General features: G+C 32.1%; 1 protein-coding gene across 1 annotated transcript; it reads left to right on the plus strand.

Annotated features, from left to right (window-relative positions):
- axo (axotactin) lies at positions 1–27965 on the plus strand. Its single transcript, XM_090107869.1, has 30 exons — positions 1–187; positions 1168–1296; positions 1796–2009; positions 2943–3079; positions 3330–3481; positions 3847–3910; positions 4317–4601; positions 6638–6744; positions 7340–7954; positions 8274–8454; positions 8979–9096; positions 10503–10651; positions 11831–12033; positions 12520–12731; positions 14770–14984; positions 15410–15583; positions 16023–16248; positions 16513–16760; positions 17008–17436; positions 17904–18107; positions 18600–18817; positions 18971–19050; positions 19278–19390; positions 24002–24205; positions 24802–24986; positions 25787–25939; positions 26348–26464; positions 26780–26915; positions 27355–27455; positions 27861–27965. Exons 2-30 carry the CDS (start codon positions 1191–1193, stop codon positions 27963–27965), a joined length of 5451 nt encoding a protein of 1816 aa, XP_089963995.1. The 5' UTR covers positions 1–187; positions 1168–1190.
- The last annotated feature ends 35 nt before the right edge of the window (positions 27966–28000 follow it).

The raw sequence follows: 28000 nt of genomic DNA on the forward strand, positions 1-28000 counted from the left end.
CCTTGCCTCATAAATAAAAAAAAACAAACGCGCGCTTTTTTATCTGTGCAGAAAAATAATAGGCGGGAAATTTTTAAACGTCAAACGAAATTAATCGTTCACGTAAAATTAAGTGGTGTGTTGTGAATTTGTTAAATGTGTTTTATTGTGACTTTTTGAAGGAATATAAGTCGTTGTATTGGAAAACGTGAGTAAATAATTTTAATAAGACATACACTTCATTTTTGGTGATACATTACATACTCACTTAAAAGATACAATCCAGTAGTGAAAGTTATATAATAATTTCAATTTCTAAATCTGAATTAAAGTAGGAATTTAAATTCATATTATTTCAGCGTAATAAGTTTACTACAATTTTTTTATAAGAATACTGTTGAAACAAAATCTTGATTGAATTAATCGTTATGTATCATCAAAACAATACTCGACGTATTTACATCTATACAATTTTGTTTGTTATAAAACATTATTTACACTAATCTACGAATCTCACAAACCAGAAAAATGTGTATCATAAATAACTAGCAATTTTGGTTACACAGATCAAATCACATTCAGAACCAATGTGTCAACCCGAAATCGTCTTGAAACGATGCGGCTACTTGAGCCAATTTAAGTGCACTCACCAACCAAACACACTTGACCTCTCGCATTCCTATAAATTTCTGCACATTCAAACATTTAATTTTAGAGGACACGGCCGAGCTAGGCCACGATACACTGGTCGTGGATCAGCCAACATGTCCCTGTGTGTGTTCACTCTGATTCTGTATTTCCGCTCTATACCCTATGCTAAAATTAAACGAAAAATAATATCCACTCTATGGAAACGGGCAAAGGGTTTAATTTCATTTAAACGTTTGAAAAGCTTCGGATGAGAGTGGAAGATGATATTTTAAACAAATTAGGGCCCTAATCACATGGAATTATTTCTTGAGATAGCTAAGTTTACGTAGTTATAAGCTTCCGTGAGAACATAACATGTTTAAATATTAAACATAACGTAGGATATCGCTGAAGTTTATTGCATACAATATATAATAATTATATTATGATCTTGTGAAACAAATTATTATGGGAAGCCAAAGTTTCCTTTTCCTTAGGGCTTAGGTACAAAATGTAGGTAGTAATGTATCGATTTGAGCTGAAGTTTTAAACTTACAGATAAATGATATTAAAAGAGAATAATGGGATTACGGGACAGACGAGGAATGTACATCTTAATGTTGATTTTATATGGAATAGCTGATATTGACACCAGTCTTCCAGTAGACATAGGATCTGAAGAAAAAGGTAACAAGCAATAAGTTGTTTTCGACAGCTTACAATATCAAACGTAGGTTCAAACGTATCAAACGTATGTGTACGTCTACAATATTATACTGATTATTCTTTAGAAATACATAATCTACTTAGTGAAATAATAGTAAAAAATATTTTAAAGTTGATAAATTAACGTACTAATTAGTTACTTTAATATTGTATCATTACAATATACTTTAATTCCTCAAAATATGCTTCCTTTTGCAACCGCTCTGCACTTTGTGCATCTTTATGAAAATAAACACTTGAAAAACTCAAAAATTTCTGCATCGATTGAACTCAAATATTATCTTGAACATTGTTTTATCATTATATTCTACCTCACGTTCTATGATACGCCACCATAATATCCCACAATGAAACATGTCAAAGCACAGTTACTTTTCTGAAAATAAACTAAAACCGTTATGATATAAACAAAATCAAATAATAATACCCTGAATTGTATTACTTCTAACCGCTCCTCCAGTGGTCCCCCCCACAACCATAACCCCCCCTCCTCCATCCCCCACAACAACCACACTACCCAACACATACGCAACAGCGATCCCCCCCATCCCTCCCAGTAACAGGGATAGGTACCTCACCTTCGCGGAGTCAGGGCATCACCAGACCTTCATGTTCGCTAAGGACAATACGTATATACAGCTTGATGGAGATATTATACAGAGGTTTCAATTGAGGTAAGTAATCTATTTAAATAAAAATTAATCGCCAAATGTAAGCATGTATGTATGTAAGCGCAAAACTTGACGTTTAATTGACCTAATGAATTTAAAACTCTTTAACGTGACAAATATTAAAATCGAGAAAGATAATATAGTTATTAATATACATATTTTTCTTATAATTAAATGTGTTTCAAAAAGAGAACTCCTAATAAAACCAGTTGTACTCGAACCGACCAAAATGAAAGTGCACTAAAAATACGTAATCCATACAATTATTTCTGCGTTAAGTTTTCATATATCGCAACTGTCGAGCAACATTTTCATGAATACAGAACATGTGACTATAAAATTGAGGATTACAATTACTATGATGTATTGCCATTTGCTATCCACTTGATATATAGTTCACTTATGTCGTTAAGCTGTTGAAATGTTAGATAAGACGGCCTTGAGATTCAACCTTTGATCTTACTAGGAGTGAAATCTCGTCATAGAACGTAGGAATAACGAAATCAGGTTTCAAATTTGTAGAGCTCGATCTGTTATTTGGTACCTAGTATTATATTCGTTATTTGTTATAAAAAATAAAATATGCTCTTTATATTAAAAAAAAATCTTGCAATACTGAATGCATAGCTTGAACTGATATCTATTTAAGAACTCTCATAATATTTTCCATTAATAGAAAATTTACATCTTTACATTATTATAATAAGAAAGACACAATGGAGATTCTACTCAAGTTACAATTAACTTAATTATATTACAAAAAGTTAATTTCTTTAAATACTCAAAATTAAATACACAATAAAAGGCTTTCATTAAAGAACTAAGAATTAAAAAAGACAAAAATAGAAATACTTTATTAAATAATATAAAATATTTATAGCCTTCGCTGACGTAATTCAAAAACCTTATGTGACCTGTATTCGTAATATTTTTCAGATTATGCAGAGAAATATCATTTAAATTCCGTACAAGGCTTCCCCACGGCCTTTTGGTGTATCACAATGTGAAAAACCCAGTTTTTAAGATGCAACCATATGCGTTATATGTTATTGTAGAAAAGGGTGAACTTAAAGGTAAGATATTTTATTATTAAATATATTAAAGTTACTACAGATTAAATTATTTATATGTGTTAAATTATTGTTATATTATATTTGTTAAATTACCCCAAAAAAATATATTTACATGAAACCACGATCCCTTACAGACCTTTTGCAATTTTTTAATGTAGCATATTATTTTTAAGCAATTATTTTCATCAAACTTGATATACTTTTTTAACGTTTATTGTAGGTACATTTATTGATAAAAATAACATTTCAGTGGTCCACGTATTCGGTAAGCACCTAACTTCAGTAACAGTAGGTAGAGCGTTAAATAGAGATCAATGGCATAGTGTCGTAGTTACTATAGATGTGCATGGAGCAAGGCTTATCGCTAAAGTCGATCAGTTGAAGGAGGAAGTTTATTTGAAGGTTAGTGTTTATTTATATTATATTTGTATTTAACTAAAAACCTACAAAATATTTCCCCATAAGAAAGCTTCATCTTGACTGAGTAACAGGCTATAATGTATATTTTGATATCCTATGTTAACCTAATCGAAGCCGGGACAGCTTACTAGCTATTTCCAATATCAATCTGTTATAATTGACAAATTTCTTTACCTGCTAAAATTAACCGTTTGAATATAGTTGACATATAATTAGGCTTTCACAAAACTATATCTGAATCACTTCAAGTCGTAAGATTGAGGCAAATATCTATAGAAAAAAATATTTAAAGTTATAAACTAAATAAAATAACGTTAAAATAATTTTAATTGTGTTTTTTTTTTCAGGGTCTAAGTTTTGATACCAATTACGGAATCACGGACAATCTAACATCGGTCATTCTTATTGGAGGTAAGAATTTCTAGATATTTTACCAAATATAATATATATGCATATTATGGTTGCATTCATTTTTTTACTTTTTGATATTTTCAAGTTTAAATGTCAGATTGTGATAAAATATCATTAAGTTGAATAAAAATTATTTCTTAATTTATATCTACACAGCACTATAAAACATACATTGGAAATGAAATATTTATTAAGATTCGCATGCAAATAACTTTATTTATTTAATCACTTTTGTTACATCATTGTTAATGTCATCTATGTGACATTTAACTTAACAATTTCTATGAAAAATATGCATTCTCAGTATCAAGATATTATACGGATATTATACTTATTCCTCAATATCTATACATATTATATTACAATATGGTCTACATTGATAATATAGTAAATATAATCGCTTCAGGCCTAAGTTCCGAAGAAAAACTGCACGGTGTGAAATACATAATAGAATCATTTGTCGGTTGCATCAGCGATATGGTATTAAGTTCAGGCAAAGCTGCATCCGATCTCTTACCAATAGTCCCTTTAATAGCCACAAAACACGAAAACGTTAAAGAGGGTTGCATTAATAAGTGCAAAACTGTAGAAAACCTTTGTTTCGAAGGTTCTAGATGTATTAACGAATATAATGGATATAGGTGTGATTGCTTCGGGACGTTGTATGAGGAACAACTGTGCGATGTTTATAGTAAGTACTCACTACATAGTATAAAACAACGTCGCTTTCTCTGTCCCTATGTCCTTTGTATGCTTATAAGACCTCATTCGCACGAGAGTTAAAAAAGCGTTGCGTTAAAACCCGGCGTTGGCGCTTTTTAAACGTTCTCTCTGTGGTTGTTCATACTAACGCTTTAAAATCACTCATGTCTCGTCTCTGGCTTCAGTAAGACGTGGAAATGGTTTCTGATAAAATAATTACGTAATGTCAGTTGCGTAATATCTTTATTATATTTAAATTATTATATTTGCTTAGAATTCCTCGGAAAGTTTGTTCTTAATAAACCACTTGTAGGTACCTACTTAGGTATTTGTTCAAACTCGTCATCGATAAACATGTTTTAAAGGAATATGATAAAAATACCTACTGTTTTAATTTTTATATGTTAGGTATATTTGAAAGAAAGAAAGAAAGAAAGATTGGCACTAGCGATTTGTGTTATTAAAAGACGAAAAAGAAAACAAAAGGCATTCTGGGTACATCCTCTGAATGAACAGAGATACTTAAAAGGGCAGTTTGTGACACTGTACGAAGAGTTAAGGCAATACCCCGGAATTTTTTTAATTATTTTCAAATGTCTATAACGATTTTGAATACAGGAACGGACGAGACTCCACATCTATAATTAATAGTTCGGGATCAACAATCCACGACATCGTATCGATTTTCTGATGATTATAAGCACAACAAACACGTGCTACCGCTGAGCGAGCGTGCGGCATACTGAACGCAGCGCCGGCGCTTTTTTAGCGCTCGTCTGAATAATAGTAAGAAGTTTCCTATGGTCTATTTTATTTAACGCCCAACGCCGAGCGTTGAAAATAGAACACTGCGCGATAAAAAAGCGTCGCGCTTTAAAAGCGCTGACGTGTGAACATATACTTGGGAATGCATTTGTTCTATTTGGACGCTTTTTTAACGGACGTTAAAAAAGCTCTCGTGCGAATGAGGTCTAAATCTTTAAAACTACGAAACGGATTTTGATGCCGTTTTTTTTAAGACGAGGCTCCCTAACATAATTTCTGGCACTGAGAGACCGGTTACGGTACTAGACGCTAACACAGCCGAAATAAAGTTGAATATCGCGTGCGCTCTTTGATCGCGTTCGAGCTCGAAAAGTAAGTCTCAATTCTTATTTCGTTTATAACTAAAGTAATAATTTATCTAGAGAAAAAATATCTTGGGATTCGATAGTAAACTCTATTTTCTTACTGTTTACATTTATTTTAGACATAAAATAAATGTAAACAGTAGTTTATATTAGTCCAAGTAAATCTTTAAAAAACTGTAATAATCCTTAAAAAAAGGCATAATTTTTGAATAAAAAATGAATCGAGCCAAAATGTTACAATTACGTAACTGTCTTGTACATCGAAAGAAAAAGACCCAATAAATCATATACTAAAGTTCCATTTTGATTGTATGTGTGACTGTTTCAGAATATTAATGCAAATTCACATACAATTTAGGGAGCCTCCATAAATAGATAGAGTGATTCAAGAGGAAGGTTTTAGTATATAATTTATTATGTTCTAGACAAAGCGGGCGAAGCCGCGGGTGGAAAGCTATTTTATTAATAAATAATAAATAATCGTGTATGCGTGCTTGTGCGGGTTGGGGTTAATGCATGTTGTTTTGAGATATTATTATGTACATCGATAAAATGTAATGAGTATAATCGAGTATTATATTATCTGTCCAAACGCTTATGAAAGTCCTTTTCAATTGGTTTATAAAGCTCTTGAAATAATGGTTCTATGAAAGAGGATGTGTTCTTAAAGAGAAAAATTATGATAATTGTGTTTATGTGATTTTAACGGATATGAAAGTTGGCATGACGATTTTGCCATGACGCGAACTTAAAGTCTTCAGCTACCTATTTACATACCAAATTTCATTGTAATCGGTTCAGCAGTCTTTGCGTGAAAGAGTAACAAACATCCATACTCACAAACTTCCGCATCTATTAGTAGTATTTATTTATTTACTTTGCGCCACTATTACAGCGGCGACAATACTAACATTACGCGGATCTAGCTACGTCTCCTATCGGGTTTATGATTGGAAGGACCGCGTCCATTCCACCTATACAAGGGTTAGCTTGCATTTTAAGGTAATTTTATTGGTTTGGTTCATCTACTATATAAAAATAAGTCGGGTTTTCCTTCCTGACGCTATAACTCCAGAACGCACGAACCGATTTCCACAGTTTTGCATTCGTTGGATAGGTCTCGGGCTCCGTGAGGTTTATAGCAAAGACTAGGTGTCTCTGGTGGCGAAACGAAGTTCGTCAGGTTTGCTAGTTGCTTATAACTGTGGTGTCATTTCATCCATATCTACTTCATAAACATCTAATTTCATGGCAGTAAATGCTTCTGTCAAGATTAATTTACCTTTCATCATGTTGTTTGGAGTTAAAGTTTAAGCCTAGAAGTTATCTAATTGAAATTTTAAGACGTCATGATTTAAAAGTTGCATGATGTTGTATACTTGATATTGCTTAAAATATTTTTTGTCTCTACTGAATTCTAGATCCAGTTTGCAAATATCAACCAATTTATCACATAACATTTGCCCCCTTTGCATAATTACTGATGATTACGCTACGGAATCAATTTTTTATTTATGTAGTATGTTAATTAGCACACATTAAAGTTCACTTAAAAGCATTTCAATATTTCGATCATAAAACAGCAATAAATTTGCAGACACGTTTTGACGATTCCGCGCTTTTTTATGCGAGCGGTCAAATTGACGATAAGCACCATTACATTGCTCTTTCAATACACCAAGAAAAAGTGGCCATACAAATTGACCTAGGTGACGGACCAGTGGAAGATTACTTGGGCAAAAAAGTCAATAACAACCGGTGGCATAATATAACTGTTATTGTATTGGAAAAAGAAGTTTTCGTTTATCTAGACGATATAAGTGCGACTTACGAAATTCCTGGCGATGCCAAATTTGTTTGTATCGATCCAGAAATATATATTTGTGGGGGTCCAGATTTGTATAAAATGAAAGGGTTGAAGTCGTTTAACAATTTTGCTGGAAATCTCAAATACGTTTATTACAATGATGTATCGATATTGTATGAATTGAAACAGAATAACCCAAAAGTACATTATATTGGAGCTTTAGATCCAGAATTTGAAGAGATCGATATAGAAGTAATTCCTATAACTTATCCATTTGCGACGTCTCATATTTGGTGGCCGTTGAATACTAGTAATAGTATTAATTTGATATTTGATTTTAAAACTAGTAAGAATATGGCTGTATTGGCTTACAGTCAGATAACATCTGGACAAGGATACTTTGAGGTAAGAACTTAAAGCTTCAAATTAAAGATTTTTGTAATTGGGAAAGGGATTTCTCGTATTACAGTTGTCATTTTCTGTTACTTAAAAATAATATATGAATAAATAAAAAGTATAGTTAATTAAAAACTATAATACTTGTCAAAGTTCAGTTAAACAACTTCACATACGCCTAACATCCAATACGAGCACAGTTTTTGATATCCATTTTGCCAAGATTCTTTGAAATAAAAAAAATCGACACGTAACTTGATATTGATGATGATGATGAAAAATGTCAATTTAAACGTATAAGTACTAAAATGACGTCATAATGTTCCAGGTAAGAATGGTAAAAGAGGAAATAAGATTCGAACTAGTCCCCGACGTAGGTAAAAATGTGACGGTTTTAAAGTCGGTTAAATTCAACGTAAGTAATGACTGGCATAATGTCGAACTAGATTATAGGAAAGGAAGAATTAAACTAACTGTGGACTATCATAATAAACATGCGCAAATGTTTGGTAAGTGATTTATCTCATTATCTTAATATATAATATATATCTTCTTAATATATAATATATATCTTCTTAATATATATAAATCTCGTGTCACAATGTTTGTCCTCAATGGACTCCTAAACCACTAAACCGATTATAATAAAATTCGCACACCATGTGCAGTTCGATCCAACTTGAGAGATAGGATAGTTTAAACATGTAGGTACCACGGGCGAAATCGGGGCGGACCGCTAGTTGATCAATAATTTAATGGACAATTAAAATTAAAATAATATTGAAATAAAATGTTCAGTATTCATAAAATATAAATTCTAGATACAGTTCAACAACTTATCGAGTTCGACTGTTTTGTTTTTTATTTTGTCTGATACTTGTTTATTTAAAACGACTAAAAACTGTTAAAACGTATTTAATATTGATCTGTCTTTGAAAATCTGTATATTCCACATGTTATTTTTCTAGTATATTCTATTTTCTTCCTTCTTATTTATAAATGTTAAAATTATGTTTGCCTCAAATTTCTCTAGGTTTAGATTTTCAGTTGCAAGACAAAATTGTGATTGGCAGTGGCTTGAAGTCCGCTAATCTCGGATTGATTGGATGTATGAGAAATATTAAAATCAATGGACTACTTATAGAACCACGGTAAGTTATCTTACATTTGAATATATTTAAGAACTTTAACTTTCCACCTGAAATATACCATTCTAAGAAGCTGAAGAAAAAACAAAACAAAATTAGTATCTAATTTTTAGGGCTGATTTTTCAATCCATGGTTAAAACTTATCTGCCCAATAAAGTATTAAAATGGTAGTTTATTACGATAATCGACGAATAAGTATTAACTATTAACAAAGGATTGAAAAATCAGCAGCAGTTTTTCCTAAAACGTAGGTATATCAAGTGCCATGAGCTTCTTTTATATTAAAAATATAAATATTTAAAATATAAAACCGATCACAGATAAAGAATACTTCAAATTAAGTATGTTAAACGCTAGTTTCAAATCGATACCCGTTAGAGAGATAGTGATTAACCTAAAATTTGATTAATCACTCAAATACATTCCCCAATGAACTCGATAAAACGTATTTTAACGCAAAATTTTGCTCATGCATTGTGAATATCTTTTGGGAATACTAATATCAATCGACATTTCCAAAACGTGGTTAAAATTAAGCATCCTAATTTCGAGTTAATGGAGTTTTCATTCGTACTATGTTTTGATTGTTTGAATTATTTAATGGAAACGTGTTTTTAATTTATTGACGAATTTTTAACTTCTCGTTTAAGATTAAGTCAACCCACTTTAATAATACGGTACATTAAAATAACAAGATTTGAAAATTATAAATATTTCCGTATTTTTAACCGAACTATGTTATATTCAAATTAAATAACCTGCTTAAGCTTTTTGGTATTTAACAATAATCCACAGAACAAAGCCACTATTATAATTATACAAATTAGTATATTTAAATATCATGGTAGGTTTATAATTTTTATTTATTATGATTTTGTGTTTATTATTTTTCAACCGACTGCATAAAAAGGAGGAGATACTGAATGGAACCGAATTTGGTGATTCATTATTTTATTTGATAGCTACAGGTCCCAATTGAATTTGGTCTAGTTCTAAATAAATAATAATAATAATAAATAAATATTAAAGGACATTATTACACAAATCGACCTAGTCCCACAGTAAGCTCAATTAAGGCTTGTGTTGTGGGTACTAGGCGACGATAAATATAATATTTAATAAATACATATATAGATAATAACACCCAGACCCAAGAACAAATAATTGAGTTCATCACACAAATATTTGCCCTGACCGGGGATCGAACCCGGGACCGTCGGCTCAGTAGGCAGTTACTTTACCACTGCGCCAACCGCGTCGTCAGTTCTGACTATTTGAAGGTAGTTTTGATATTTGAAATTATTAAACATCACTATGCAATAACACACAAATTCTACTTATCACTTTATTATCCATAACATGACTACATTTTAATTAATAACATTAACATTATTTTAAATTCACACAGATACGTTATAAACACAGAGCGTGTAGTAGGCGAAGTAGCAATAGACGACTGTCGCTATGTAGACCCGTGTACCCGACCCAACACTTGTGAGCATGGCGGTATATGCTCTATCAGGGAGGATAGAGTTATTTGTAATTGTGATAATACAGGTAGGTTTCACTAAAGATTTTAATCCGTCTTTAGGTGTTCTTAGGTTAAAAGTTAGGTGGTGAAATATATTTTCTGGCATTAGAACTCACGACTTTAGGGAACTAAAGCAGAGAAATGTCTTGTTTGGCAGTTAATTTGACCTATTGTAATAGATGGATGTGAAGTATATCTATATCTCATTTGAGCTAATTATAAATCTATTTTTACAAGCATATAGCTTTCTGTACCTACCTTACCAGATCAAAATTGTTCACAATGTTAACTAAGTAATCCAACTTAATACAATTTACAATCAATCTGTAATATACTTAATATTTAACAAGGTGGCCAGTTCCGTAATAAGCGATTAAAGTAATTTAAAATTAATCTAAATTGAGAATAAATTAAAATTCCTGTTACCGTCACCTTTCATTAAGCTTTAAAACATAAGGGTGCACTCACACACATCAGTCACCGTCAAGTCACCGATGACTGATCGGTGACGGTTCGTGTACGTATCCACAAACACCAGTCACCGTCATGTTGTCCGTCAGTCACGTCGCCGGTTTGACTGAATCATTGAACACATACATCAGGTTAGTGAGTGATTAGACGTGTGTCACGCTAGAGAACATGTAGCAATTGACGGTAGCACGACGCTGACTGAACTGAGACGTGACGGCACCGGGTGAGTGGGGATAAAAGTATGATACATGTATGGAAAGATTATTTGACGTGCCTGACCGGGGACGTCACTGATAGATTTCGTGCCGGCGACTGTCGTGTGGGAACAGAGTCATACTAGAACTATTGATACATATTTTTTTTTAATCCTGTCCGGTGACGTGCCGTGACGGTGACTGATGTGTGTGAGTGCACCCTAAGTCTGTATTAGAATGTTGAGGATAAATAAGCGGACATGATACTTAAGTAAAATTTTCCATGTCGAACTTACAGACGGCAATATCAATACTTTTTCATATTAAGATATTAACAATAGAATCACTATTTCATTTCTATTTTCTTTCAATATATATCCTAATTATAGCATACACTAAGGAGCAATTTCGATCCTTGGTTAAAAGTTATTCCTATTTCTATATTTTATATTATTGGTTAATGCTTTAGTGAGTCGAATAAGCTTTAACCAGGGGTTGAAAAATCAACCCTAATTTTGACCAAAAATCTTCCGCATCCAGGATACATAGGCGAGAACTGTCACTTTGCGACATTCAGGAAGACCTGTGAAGAACTAGCTCTACTAGGTTATACTAGAAATGACGTATATCTCATAGATATCGATGGAAATGGTAGATTTCCACCAGCTCATGTTAAATGTGAGTTCCAAATAGAAGCCGATTCGTCTACCACTGTTGTAGAACATAATTTACCTAGCCAAGTGGTAAGTATTGGTAAAACAAAGCAAATCATATTACAAAACTTAACAATACATAATTAAAAACACAGTGATTTCGTACATGATGATATCGTGTAACCATGTTTCTTATTAAAATCTATTAGAACCATGAGGACAATAATTCAACTAATTTCAAATCTGAACCTGAAGGCATTTTGTTAAAATAAACATATTAATAATTATAATATTATGTACATGTTTAATACTCATTGGGTCGCCTTCTCGTGCGTATTCTATAAATAAATAATAAGTTTTTACCTGAGTTAGGTATCCATTTAGTTTGCCATTCTCAATTCGTAGCTTATGTTTTTATTTTAGATCATTATCAATTCAACATTCTCACTTTATATTAAATCCAATTGAACTTAAAGAATATTTCTATATCGTCTTAACATTCATAAAAATAAACATTACAAAAACTGTTAAAAGTGGGTACTTTACTAATTACTTCCTGTATTCATTAATTCTCAGGATGTAAGGTCAGCATCAGGTCAAGACTTCAGCTTTAAAATCAAATACAGAGAGTTCACCGCGGAAATGTTACAAGAGCTCATATCGCATTCGTTGTTTTGCCGACAGTACATTAAGTACGATTGCAATATGGCGCCATTGGAATTGCACAGCGCTACTTGGTTTATTTCCTCTTCTAACGATACTGTTGATTATATTGGCAACGTCAAAAGGTAAGGTGTATTTTTGTTTAACGTATTAAAATTGGAAGTTTTTTTAATGGTCTTGATTTTTTTAATGCTATTTGTCTTTTTACGACAATATGTCTCAATTCTTATTTTATCTTAACAGCACAAGGTATAAAAGTGTGCCTTTTTATAGTTTTTTTTTAATTACATGCACATTGCTCCCCTAAAGATAGTCCATATCAAATAGGTCATAATGTGGTCATAATAGTCATAATACGTTCAATATATAGTGTTTTGAATGACATTTTACTAAACACACGTGATTACAAAATTGAAACCTGTTAAAAAGCTTTTTCACAGAATACTTGCATCAACATCCTATTCCAAAATACTGATTACAATATTTTGAAATAAAATGTACCAAATCGATTCAATTGTGGTGTCATCACAAAAAAATCACTTTCCTTTTCCCAACTATCGAGTCATTAGCAACCGATTTGCAAACTGCAATTGAATTCCAATTAATTATGTTATTTCACAAACACAAACAAAACTTTATACGCTCCAAAGGTCGATTACTTTTGAAAGTATGCAACGATTTGGAAAGGTCAGAATAAATGTACAAAAAGTATTGAAATGTTATCCGCCTTTTAATCACCTAATGTTCTCATTATGCTTTCAAAATGTGAGGGTTTAGTTAAAAGGTCTTTACAAGCTATCATCTAAATTAAGTACATATTATGTATGTGTCGTGGTCATATCGTAGATTTGATCATTTCATGATATTATGAGTGGCCATTTCACGAAATGGTCGCATATCGTGAAATGGCCAACATAGTTTGATCAGATCGTTAAATCGTCAACGTTTCACGATTTGGTCATCCACATTTGGCCAGATCGTATAAAATATAAAGAGTCCATAAAATATAAAAAAAATTCAGAATAACTATATTCTAAAAACTTGTTTAATGTCATTATAGTTAGTGCCGCGGCAGCGGCCGGCGAATGCCAGAAGCGAATCGTTTTTGCAATAGAAAACAGTTAGGTTAGGTTAGGTTAGACTTTGATAAACAACGCACGAGCCGAGCGAGCAAAGCGAGCGTGCCGCGGCAGCGGCCGGCGAGTGCCAGAAGCGAATCGCTTTTTAAAAAACAAACAATTATAATAATATAGTAGTAGTTTCTTAAATTATTTTATTTAAGGCGCATTTTTTCTTAAATACATATAAGATATCCACATTTTCCATAGTACTCGTACCTCTTCGTCGTAAATTCTTTGCTATGACTTTCTTCATAATATTGTTATTAAACGAATTATGAAGTTTTTAACTGCGAATAATTTAATTTTCGCCAGCGGCCGCCATCTTATCACATAAACACAGAGCTTGCAGCGCCTCTACCAACGATTAATGTAACTATTTTACGATATGATCAAATAATTTTGATCATTTCATGAAAAAACCGTGCGTTAATTGGCCATATCGTGAAACGATTTCTTATCATTGATCTGCCCAAACCACATCATGATGTGGCCAAACTAAAATGGCCATTTCACGATATGCGACCATTTCGTGAAATGGCCACTCATATCATGAAATGATCAAATCTACGATATGACCACGACATATGCATGGCTTTATACGAGAAAATGATTTTCGATCTGTTGACTTTGAAAGATTAATATTGATGATATAAAGGGAAAAAGATTTTAAACAGTTCTGTCGTCCTCAAAAGAACCTTGACTCGGACCCAAAAGATACACTTACTACGTTTTCTTTGATTTTTGTGAATTTTAAATGAATGTTCAATTTGTATATTTTTAAAAACTACCGATGCTGTTATTATTTACTAGAAGTGTACAAATTGTTTACTAGTCATACTGATTTACTTTTTATGCAGCTATTTGATGATTTATAAAAAAAATAACTCTCTGTAGAAACTTCTTTGCGTTATGACGATTCAAAGTGCTTTGAGAAGAATTGTAATTGTAATAAAATAGTAATATTTCAGTTTATTATTAAAAAATCGCTCTCTTTTAATCTTAATTTAGACTAAACACTTAACAAAAACAAAATAAATTTTAGAGGTTACTGTCCATGCGGTGTAAACGCAACTTGCGTGAACCCCACACAATCATGTAACTGTGATGCCAATGAAAACAAATGGCATTCCGATGAGGGTACACTCGTAGACCCAAAGAGTCTAGGAATCACTGAAATGTTCTTCTTGCAACAGAAGGACTTGACAGAGGAAGCTCAGGGCAGGATTACTTTGGGTCCCTTGGAGTGTGTTGAAACTAGTAAGTTGCATGAATATGAGGTATTTAGTTCATTAAGGATCGATTTATCAATCCTTGGAAACCGTTACGTAAAAAAATAAGGGCAATAAACACATTTTTTAATTGGTTGAATACGATCGTCGACGAAGAAGTTTTAACCAAGGATTGAAAATTTAAATTAGTATAAAATATTTTATTTTGTATACAAGTTGATTAAAAAGATGATAATGTGAACATCTATAAATATAATGAATAAAATACAATAATATACAGCCATATTAACAAAAACAAAATTGTTTTAAAAATTATTTTATAGATTCTTGTCTTTGTTTCGTCGTGCTTGTAAACACAAACATAAAAATTACGGTCTTATTCTTTATTTAAGTCAGTAATATCTTAATTAAATAGCATTGTGAAAAAACCTTAATTCTATTATCACTTACCAGATACCCAACGCTACGTAGTAACATTTACAACATCACAGTCATACATAGAAGTACCAGGTTGGAGGAAAGGGGATATTGCCTTTAGTTTCAGAACTACTGGCACAAGCGCTATATTGTTATTCCAACCACCAATCCGACCTAATTATCCATCATTTATGGTCGCTTTAACTAGTGGTAAGATATCTTAGAAAATATAAATTTCTATATCTTAATAAAAAGAGCGTGTATGCCGAGTACACGTGTCAGAAGTGAAACTTCTTTGGCAAGATTCAAAGAAACCAAAATTATTAACTTACTCCATGACGTGACGGTACTGCCATGACGTGACCTTGAAATTTTATTCAACAGCGCCTAAAGAAGTTTCACTTCAAAAATTACAAATATTTTGTATAAAAATTGAATAAAGTTTATATAAAGAGTATTTGAGGTGATAATGATAATGAGCATTCGGGAATTGTTTCAACATTCAATTTATCATAACGAATGTCATAACATTATTGGTAATTTAAACGAATAAAACTGTTATTGCATCAATTGTATTCAATTTTACTCTTCAATTATTTTTACACTAAAAATTATATTTAATGGACACTTCATTTTGACACTATTTTAGAGCATGAATTAACATTTAACTTTACATTAAATACGGGAACTACAAGGAAATTGGTGATTAATTCTAAAAGAAAGCTCAATGGAGGTGAATGGCACAAAATTTGGATCGATTATAACTTCTATCACGTTAGGTTTATGCTAAATACGGAATATCAGATGCTCAATTTGTTGCTCGAAGAAGAATTCGGACCGTTTGAAGGATCTATGTTTATAGGAGGTGCTACTGCGTAAGTAGAAATCAATAATTTCTGAATAGTAAGTAAGTAAAAAAATAATATTCATTAATTTCATACTTTATTTTTATCACAAATAAACACCTCAATATGCACATGCGAATAATACGAAAAATGAATCAAGATCAATTCAATTAATTTGCATTTTAACGGCAAACATTGCGCTGCAAGATTTAAATAAGTACAATTTTATAAAAATGATTTCAAGAGCTAATAATACTTATTAATAAAAAATATAACATGCTACATTTATTCCAGAGAGCACCTCAAAAAATCAGCCGTGAACCAAGGCCTCATAGGCTGTTTCAGAGGTTTAGTAGTAAATGGTGAAATTCTAGATATATACAGTTATATGTCTGTCCATTTGTCTGAAATAATAAAAGACTGTAAGCCTTCCTGTGTTCCGAACCCTTGTCAGAATAAAGCCACTTGTAAAGAACTTTGGTCCACTTATGAATGCATTTGTAAGAACCGTTGGGCTCATTTGGGAGAGCATTGTGAAGAAAGTAAGTTATTCGAAACGTTAGAATTGCATGTATAAAATTAAGCTATGATAATTGCAGTATGATTTGTTTGATTGAATACTTAGGCTATTCGATAAATTCCTAGTTCAACCAATTCAATCAATTTCTCTTTTAAAATATTAATTTACCTAATTGGGAAAATATGCAAGATTTTATCAGCCAAATTTGTAAGAAGTAGTAGATTTTCTTAATACATTGAAATAGTAGAAAATTTTATTTTTGTTTTTAGATATAAATGAAAAAGCACTAACATTCCAAACACGTGAAGCCTATTTGAAGAAAAATTACTTAGTAGACAATGCAACTGACGCAGAAAAAGCAAGACTCAAAAGGATGATGGTAGAAAACGTTCTAATGAATCTAAGAACTTACGACGATAATGCTCTAGTTTTATATGCGAATGACAATCTTAATAATTTCATACATTTATTCATTCACAATGGAACAGAAATAATTTATTTGTTCAATAATGAAGACGAAATAGTAGAAATGAATGTTACTTATGAACATATAAATAAGGGTGAAAGTGTACAAATAGCTATTATAAGAACTGAGAATAGTACCACGTTACATGTAAATGATAAAAATACGACTATTAACAAAGTGGCCAAGTTATTGTCCAATTATACTAATAAGCCATGGAAGAATCCAGAATTGGGTAAGTTGTTGTTTTGAATCGTATTACATAACTTAAATTTGATTAAAAATATTTCATTCGTATTTTTTTTTAATTTTCTGAATTTTGTGCATTAGCGAATTTTTTATATCTTTGTTCTGATGATGATACTACAATATTATGTGTATTCAGAAATCAATCCATTTTTTTTTCTGCAACTGACAGCTAACTGATCTATTAAATTTTTTATCAATTAATAACCTTATAGATAACTGTTAACCAGATTAATAAGATCTCAATTATCAACACACTGTTTTTTTCCTAAACTAACTTCATTCTGCGACAAATAATTTTCACCATTCTAGAGGTATTACGCCCGGAGAGGCCTCCAGTACCACCGGCGGACTTCCTCACGCTAACAAGCGACACTTATCCCTTGCATTTGTCGAGCAGAGCTAGATTGTTGCCAAATTATTCGATATTTGCTTACCGAGTTTCCAAATTTTTAGAGGTGATCCGTCCCCAAAGACCCCCAGCTCCTCCGACAGATTATTTCCAAATGAATTTAGGCGGTTTCGATAGTGACTCGTTGCAATTGGCTCCTAGAGCGGGCAGCTTGCCGCAAGGGGGTTACGTGGGTTGTGTGCGCGGGCTCAAGATCGCGGATCATGTTGTCGATCTGTCTAAGAAGGCGCAGCAGAATATTGATCAGGGTAAGATTTTTAGAGCAGATTTTGTGATTTAAATTAATGTGTTGCTAAATTTTATATCTATGTTCTAATGCAGATTGTGTTTGTTCATTATAGATTACTAGATTTCCGCCCGCGGCTTCGCCGGCGTTTGCAAAGGAAATCCTATGTGTTAATCCAAGTTACCCTCTATATGTGTGCTAAATTTCATTGTAATCGGTTCAGTAGTTTTTACGTGAAAGAGTAACAAACATCCATACATCCATACATCCTTACAAACTTTCGCCTTTATAATATATATTAGATATTAGATTACCTAGTTCTTAGAATGACCAGTTTAGCAGAAATACTTTCGTAATATGTTTATTTTTTCATGACATTGTATAAGACACATACCTTTCACGTTGTGCAGATCACATAAAAAAATACACTTCTAAATTACTACAATGGCAATGTTAATAAATACTAAGTAACTAACTGTTTTTCAAATTATTTACCAAAATTTCCTCAACACAGACCTAACAGGCGTATTACCAGAATGCAATATGAAATGCGATTCAGAGCCTTGTAAAAACGGCGGCATTTGTACCGAAGACTTCACGAACCAAGAGAGTAGTTGTGATTGTGAACTCACAAGTTATTTTGGGGAATATTGTATGGAGGAGAAAGGAGCTGATTTTAATGGGGAAAGCATTCTGGAAAGGAAATTTTCGCTACCACAGACTATAAATACGGTAAAATTTAATGACTTCAACTTAATCTTTAAAAAAATCGTAATATTTATGTACCTACATAATACGTAATATGATTGTGTTGATGAAGCTCAAAACTTGAAGGTTCATTGTGATATTAAACCCCGGTATTTTAAAATATAACTGATTTTTCAGGTAAAAATAAAATTAGCGTTTTCAAGCAACGACCTTCGACAGAAAAATACAGTACTTCTGCTCGTACAAACGGAAAACAAGTAAGTAATTCAATGTTATGTTTTTATTGATCGCTTTATTCGTACTCGATCTAAAATAAATACTCTGAAATGTGCAATTTAATTTTCATTCTGATTTTGCAAGTCACACGAGAATTTTAGACTAATCTTTTACAGTTTACTATTGCACTGTAAGAATTAAATAATATTTGAAAAGATTTCTTTCAATATTTTCTTACCACATACATTCAGAAAAATGCGAATTTCAGACGAAGCTATTACTTATTAGTAGCAATAACACAAGATGGCTATTTGAAGTTCGAAGAAGACAGGGAAGATGCCACTTATGGAGCTGAAGTTAAAAACAGAAACTTTTTGAACGGTAAGTATCTAATTACGAAAGAATTTAAATATGTAAAATATTGGCCCCGAGACTATCTTAAATAATAATTATTAACCATCTAACACTAAAATCCAAATTAAATGTAAACATTACCTTCAAAATAAATCAGATGCTTAATATAGCAACAACCCATTTTTTGGTCAGAGACAAAATAATTTACGTTACATATTTTGTTTTTGTAGTTTCTTACCCTTATAAAATTGCGTTCCAGTACTTATATTATACTAGCGGTCCGCCCCGGCTTCGCCCGTGGTACATATTTCGCAATAAAAAGTGGCTTATGTCCTTTCTCGGGTATCAAAATATCTCTACACCAAATTTCATGCAAATTGGTTCAGTAGTTAAGGCGTGATTGAGTAACAGACAGACAGAGTTACTTTCGCATTTATAATATTAGTATGGATGTGCTATTTATTAAATAGGTTTGAAGTTGGTGCCGAACATTATAGTCTACTTGATAAGTTGAAAATGGCGTAAACTAGAGATAAGGCTCTTAAAAATACGTGCGATAGCTCATTTGATTCGGAATGACGTCTAGAAAAATGTATCGGAAATGTTTATTAGCACACAAAAAATTGCAAAAGTTATAGGCAAATTAAGTTTCAAAAAAATAGGTATTTCGTTTATTGTTAATAACTCCGAAATTATTAACATTTCAGAAATTTTGAAAAAAGATTCTTAAAGAGGAGGAAATTTCCAACGAAAAACTCCCGACTCCTGGAATTCTATCTCCATTATTTATAATTTTAATTTAACGCTGAAAATAGGCCTCCGCGCGGCATTTTTAGATAGCGCGCGCGGCTTCAAAACCGAGCACGTCACACTAATTATTTTTCTTAAGGTATTAAATATTAATTTAAAAATTTAAAAAAATTATGGTGTATTCCGAACACTTTAAAGAATTTGCTCCCGTTGGAAATTTTACTTAAAGTTAATTTTTCAACAAATTAGACAAATGTTAACTAACGAAATTTTTTTGAACTTCCGTCCTTATTGCAGATTAAAAAAAATGTTTAAATAATTATCGGTAAAATTTTTCACTTCGTGGAGCCCTTCATATAAATATACTTAACAAGATCGCGCCATAAAAGTTTAAAATTTTTTATTACTTTGTTTATAATTATTTTTTCAATTTAAGTAAATTGATCAAAAAACTAGAAATTTCTAGTTTTTTGTTAACTTGAATAAATTATTATAAACAAAGTATTAACATTTTTTAAACTTTTATGGCGCGATCTTGTTAAGTATATTTATATGAAGGGCTCCACGAAGTGAAAAATTTTACCGATAATTATTTAAACATTTTTTTTAATCTGCAATAAGGACGGAAGTTCAAAAAAATTTCGTTAGTTAACATTTGTCTAATTTGTTGAAAAATTAACTTTAAGTAAAATTTCTAACGAGAGCAAATTCTTTAAAGTGTTCGGAATACACCATAATTTTTTTAAATTTTTAAATTAATAATTAATACCTTAAAAAAAATAATTAGTGTGACGTGCTCGGTTTTGAAGCCGCGCGCGCTATCTAAAAATGCCGCGCGGAGGCCTATTTTCAGCGTTAAATTAAAATTATAAATAATGGAGATAGAATTCCGGGAGTCGGGAGTTTTTCGTTGGAAATTTCCTCCTCTTTAAGAATCTTTTTTCAAAATTTCTGAAATGTTAATAATTTCGGAGTTATTAACAATAAACGAAATACCTATTTTTTTGAAACTTAATTTGCCTATAACTTTTGCAATTTTTTGTGTGCTAATAAACATTTCCGATACATTTTTCTAGACGTCATTCCGAATCAAATGAGCTATCGCACGTATTTTTAAGAGCCTTATCTCTAGTTTACGCCATTTTCAACTTATCAAGTAGACTATTAAGCACTTAGTATTAAGCCCGTGCACCGACATCAAACCTTTTTAATAAATAGCACATATAAATAATATGTAGTAAATAATAATGTCAAATCTTTTTTATTTCTTACTTTTCCGTTTTTGAAGTCGGTTGTTTTTAACGTAGTTATTTTTATTAGTGAATATTAAGCTTTCCGTGCGATTAGAGCTTTTTATGAAAATTAAGCTCTCCGTGTGATTAACGCTTCTTGTGAAAATTAAGCTCTCCGTGCGATTAGAGATTTTTGTGAAAATTAAGCTCTCCGTGCGATTAGAGCTTTTTGTAAAAATTAAGCTTTCCGTTCGATTAGAGCTTTTAATGAAAATTAAGCTCTCCGTGCGATTATAGCTTTTTTGAAGATTAAACCTCCGTGCCATTAGAGCTTTTTGTGAAAATTAAGCTCTCCATGCGATTAGAGCTTTTTGTGAAAATTAAGCTCTCCGTGCGATTAGAGCCTTTTGTGAAAATTAAACTCTCCGTGCGATTAGAGCTTTTTGTGAAAATTAAGCTCTCCGTGCGATTAGAGCTTTTTTGTGAAAATTTAGCTTTCCGTGCGAATAGAGCTTTTTGTGAAAATTAAGCTCTCCGTGCGATTATAGCTTTTTTGAAGATTAAACCTCCGTGCGATTAGAGCTTTTTGTGAAAATTAAGCTCTCCATGCGATTAGAGCTTTTTGTGAAAATTAAGCTCTCCGTGCGATTAGAGCCTTTTGTGAAAATTAAACTCTCCGTGCGATTAGAGCTTTTTGTGAAAATTAAGCTCTCCGTGCGATTAGAGCTTTTTTGTGAAAATTTAGCTTTCCGTGCGAATAGAGCTTTTTGTGAAAATTAAGCTCTCCATGCGATTAGAGCTTTTTGTGAAAATTAAGCTCTCCTTGCGATTAGAGCTTTTTGTGAAAATTAAGCTTTCCGTGCGATTAGTTTTTTGTGAAAATTAAGCTTTCCGTGCGATTAGTTTTTTGTGAAAATTAAGCTCTCCGTGCGATGAGAGCTTTTTGTGAAAATTAAGCTCTCCGTGAAATGAGTTTTTTGTGAAAATTAAGCTCTCCATGCGATTAGAGCTTTTTGTGAAAATTAAGCTCTCCGTGCGATTAGAGCTTTTTGTGAAAATTAAGCTTTCCGTGCGAATAGAGCTTTTTGTGAAAATTAAACTCTCCATGGGATTAGAGCTTTTTGTGAAAATTAAGCTCTCCGTGCGATGAGTTTTTTGTGAAAATTAAGCTCTCCATGCGATTAGAGCTTTTTGTGAAAATTAAGCTCTCCGTGCGATTAGAGCTTTTTGTGAAAATTAAGCTTTCCGTGCGATAAGAGCTTTCTGTGAAAATTAAGCTCTCCGTGCGATTAGAGCTTTTTTGTGAAAATTAAGCTTTCCGTGCGAATAGAGCTTTTTGTGAAAATTAAGCTCTCCATGGGATTAGAGCTTTTTGTGAAAATTAAGCAATCCGTGCGATTAGAGCTTTTTGTGCAAATTAAGCTTTTCGTGCGATATGAGCTTTTTGTGAAAATTAAGCTCTCCATGCGATTAGAACTTTTTGTGAAAAATAAGCTCTCCGTGCGATTAGAGCTTTTTGTGAAAATTAAGCTCCGAGTGATTAGAGCCTTTAATGAAAATTAAGCTCTCCATGCGATTAGTTTTTAGTGAATATTAAGCTTTCCGTGCGATTAGAGCTTTTTATGAAAATTAAGCTTTCTGTGCGATTAGAGCTTTTTGCGAAAATTAAGCTCTTCGTGCGATTAGAGCTTTTTGTGAAAATTAAGCTTTCCGTGCGATTAAAGCTTTTTGTGAAAATTAAGCTCTCGGTGCGATGAGTTTTTTGTGAAAATTAAGCTCTTCGTGCGATTAGAGCTTTTTTGTGAAAATTTAGCTTTCCGTGCGATTAGAGCCTTTAATGAAAATTAAGCTCTCCATGCGATTTTATGCGGTTATCAATTCGGCCGGTATATTTTTTTTTTATTGTATGTACACCGATTACTCCGAGGTTTCTGAACCTTACGTGATTCTTTTTTTGTTCGATGCGGGATGGTGTCGAATTGGTCCCATAATTTTTTTTTTTCGGATAGGCCCAGTAGTTTTTATTTTATGAGCATTTTTGTCTGTACTCGATGACTAAGTTGATATGTAGCAAGTAACTTTGATTCACTTCCCGGTAACCGATTGAGCTGAAATTTTGTATACGTAATTATAAATTTGATAGCGATGAAACATTATCATGACATGAAGCTGATTTGATGATGGAATCGGGAGGTGGCCATAGGAACTCAGTAATATATTGATTCAACTTTATCGAGTTTGGGCTCGTTTGATTCGTGTTGAAAAATACACTAAAAAGTAATAAATAAAAATAACTGCGTTAAAAACAACCGACTTCAAAAACGGAAAAGTAAGAAATAAAAAAGATTTGATATTATTATTAACTACTACTTGATATTATTGTACATATATTTCGCAATAAAAAGTGGCCTATGTCCTTTCTCGGGTATCAAAATATCTCTGTACCAAATTTCATCCAAATTGGTTCAGTAGTTAAGGCGTGATTGAGTAACAGACAGACAGACAGAGTTACTTTCGCATTTATAATATTAAGTATGAATTTGCAATATGTATCGATTTACAAAAAAAGTGCGATTGGAAGTTTATTGTATCAGGCTGTCTATCAAAAACTATGAACTAGATTGCCTCATCCCAAGCATTTTTTGTTATTTCTTAGGCGCTCGACATACAGTATACTACACTCGAGTAGACGATGAGACCAAACTTCTCATAGACAGAATAGAAGTGCCTCTAGAGAAACTACCTCCCCAGGGTTTATGGGAAATTTTCGATGTGGGTTCAAATGAGGTCCAAATTGGGGGACTGAATACTTCTGACCCGAGGCTCAAAATTTATAAGGGCTATAATGGTTGCCTTTCGAGTGAGTATTTTTTCAATTATTTAATGATTATTTCTAGCAATTCTTCAACATTGATTCCACTAAAATGTTTATCATGGATTTAAAGCCCCATGCTGTAGAACTTGATGTGCTATGTATCATTAATTTATTTTTGAAGAAATTTAAAAACGTAAAAAAAGAAGCAAATTTTTTATATTAATACAAAAAAAATATGTTCTACGATATATCATTTTAAAATTTAAGTTTTAAATACACACTTGTTTTTTTAAGCAATCAAAACTAGAAATAAATCACAGTATAGTCATATTTTTTGCTTTTTTCAAAATCATGAAATTTTCATTCATCTTTTTGAGAAAAATCATTTTATTCCAAAATGACGTTAGTACGTATTGTATCTGTCAACTGTGTTAGTACTTATGAAATCATTCATACAGAAGTACCTAATACATTTTTTCCTGTGTTGCTTAAAATTTAAAATACAATTACGTAGTTACGTTAGATATAGTATAGAAAAAAATGAATTCATTTCATTTTTTACACCTATTACCTAGTACCTACCTATACGTAGAGTTGTAAAAAATGAAATGTATATAAGAATGAAATGTTGTCAATTCCAGACATCCTCGTATCAATAAACGGATACGACATGAAACCTCTCGAGGAGTACATGTTATTCACTCGCTCCGACAGCACAGTGAACGCGGTGAACGCGCGCGGCGTGCGCAGCGCGCAGTGCTCCAGCGACTTCGACGAGGCGTGGGAACGGGACCCGCTTGGGGCTGATAATGGCAGCTTTCTTATTGTGAGAGACAGCTTTCTAGGCTTTTACACCCTTCCAGACATTCTAGTACCAATAAACAGATACCAAATGTGGTGACTTCGACAAGGCGTGGGAACGGGACCTGCTTGGTTCTGATAATGGGAGCTTTCTTATTGTGAGAGACAACTTTTGCATGAAGAGCCTGTCCTTAACACTTTTTCAGACATTCTAGCTTCAATAAAATATGTGATCTAGCGACTTCGACGAGGCGTGAGAGCGGGACCCACTTGGGGCTGATAATGGCAGCTTTCTCATTGTGTGAGACAGCTTTTAATGGATGGCCAAGGCTCATTGTTAAACACCATTTAATAATCTGAATGATGTCCAACCGTATATTTTAATATTACGGCTGTTCGATTTGTCTACTACAAACGGTTATCACTACCACTATTTTGGATCTAATTTATTACATGTTTTCTTGTTTTGTACTCAGTCTCTTCCGTAACTTGAATTCAATTTTCACTTCTTCATTTCTTCCAAAATTTCTATTTCCAATGCAGTAACTTGACTTACCAGAGTGTAGGCAAAACCTGTGTAGAAGTAAAAAGACCTGCAACCCGTTCAACTCGCGCCACACTCAATCAGACGGCAGTTGATTCCATCCCTTTCCTAAGTTAAATTCAATCTTTACTCATCGAGATATACTACATATATCTCGATGTCTTTACTCCTCTTTTTCAACGTAACACCGGAGTCTTCATTAAATATTAAAGAATTAAAACTTAATTCTCTCGCGCCCGTTAAAAAATCTATCATTCAAAAATAAAAAATTTTCCTACTAGAGTGTAGACAAAACTTGGGTAGAAGATCCACCCTCCCGCATCCCGTTCGACTCGCGTCACACACAACCAGATGCTGAGGAAGAAAGTGCTGATAGAATCTTCATAGCTCTCATTGTGGTGTTCGTTTGTGGCTTGTGTTATTGTGGATCACATGTGAGTTTTATATTATGTTATTAATTTATTAAGTTGAGTGAATTTTTTAAGTGTGCATTGTAGCTTACTTCAAAAAATACCTATCCTTATACTTGGGCTTTGATTTTTTCTAGATACTAATTAACCTTTTTCATCAATTACTTATGATATAGTACTTGACACTTGGGCTTTTTGAGGTCCTACTAGTTAACCTTTTTCATCAATATCAGATGGGATATAATCAGATCCCCCAATCAATTATTAAGTTACTTCTAAATAATATAGAGACAACAATGTACGTACTTGAAATTTGTTTTTCCTTTATTTCGAATTTATAGTAGGAAGATAAACATGAATAATGTTTATGAAAATATTTTTAAGAAAATAATTTCCAATGTTAAAGCAATAATCTAATTTGAATATCAATAGATGTGGCGAACACAGAAAGCCTACAAATTACGATTAGAAAAGGAAACAGATGAAAACATAATGAGGAATAAAGAAAAGGCGACAAAACTGCAAGAACCGAGTGTGTCGTTTATGCAGGTGAGATAATCATATGAATTGATAATTTTTGTAAGGCGTGAGCATGCTTAAATCTAAAAATAAAATCATAGGAGTTACTGCAACGTTTTGTTATAATATTTACTAAAAATTCACTGTTTTCTGAGTTTATTTAAGAATTTTGATGATTAATCTTTTTTGTTTTACCTTAAATGTGAATTTAACAAACTCTTTAATAACTGTAACTACAATCATATTTTTACGAATAGAATTATTATTTGTGTAGCTGAATCAAATTACCTACTAGAAATTATAAGAAAAGTGAATTTAATGCTTAAAAAAATTAAAATATTTCAGTTAAACAAAGATGAAGCAGAAAAAGCAGAAGCAGATAAGAAATCAAATGGAGTTATAATCGATGTAGTTCCAACCATTATAGTTGAGGCTAATGAAGAGAAACCGCCTAGTAGGAGAGGCTCGTTACGGTTTAGAGGTAAAAGATCTAATTATATACATAAACTTGAGTAAAATCATCTTCAAACATACAGGTTTATCTAGTTTGGGAGTCAGAGACTTCAATATTTCAAAATGTAAAATCTTTTGTCAATAAAGAATTTTTATTTTATTTTTATTATTTATTTAAACCACGGTTTAATCAAATTTTATTACACGGTTTAATTGTTACTTCTGTATGTTTTTAAATTCACTACAAAATTTGATAGTAGGTCCTCAGTCAATTTAGTATCTATTGAACACAATATTTTTACGAATTTAAATAAAATTGTGTCCTATTTTTTACTTTTCCTAATCTTAGATTCTAACATTTAAAATTCTTTTATGACCTTTTCCTACTTGTACATTTTATCAAATATTGAAAATATAAATAAATCAAAAAGTTACTATAACTAATATAATTTTTAATAAATTTATAGATATGGTAGACAAGGAAATAGCGTGGGTGCCTTTAGAAGAAAAGGATGAACCTTCTGAAAACGAAGAAGATGACACTTCAGAATCTTCTAATAATGATGAAGTAAGTATTATTGAATATGTTAGAAAAAATCAATATACATATTACCTATATGAAAAGATTGATATTGATGAGAATTTTTATGAATATGAACAACCAGTAAAAATCTCTACTGTCCTTGTGCTGACGTTTGAGTTTTGGGATAAATATGTACCTAGGTACTGAAATTAAGTCTAACTATCTCTCTGACTTAAATAGGAAAAATAATGTTGAACACTTAATTATATTTTCTACTGATATCATAGATACAAAATATGCAATAATTCAAATCGCGCAAATTTAGAGGTTTCTGCCATCGCCATCACTTTCTCACACTAGAAATAAGACTGTTTTAAGACATTTTCGTAACTCCCCTATACTGATTTAAACCAAAACTAAATCTAATATTATTTTTATAAATTGTTTCAGGAAGAAGAAGTGAAACCAACTCACAATAACATCCGATCGTCACTCACTCAACTTCCATACAAAATTGACGAAGAAACCGCTATAGAATTAACAACCAACGCTTAAGAATAATAAATAAATATCTATATTTAAACTATTGT

Source organism: Colias eurytheme, chromosome 12 (genome assembly GCF_061535395.1).
Source record: "Colias eurytheme isolate Ceu_HAF_F1 chromosome 12, ilColEury1 Martin Lab GWU primary, whole genome shotgun sequence".
Taxonomy (NCBI): domain Eukaryota; kingdom Metazoa; phylum Arthropoda; class Insecta; order Lepidoptera; family Pieridae; genus Colias; species Colias eurytheme.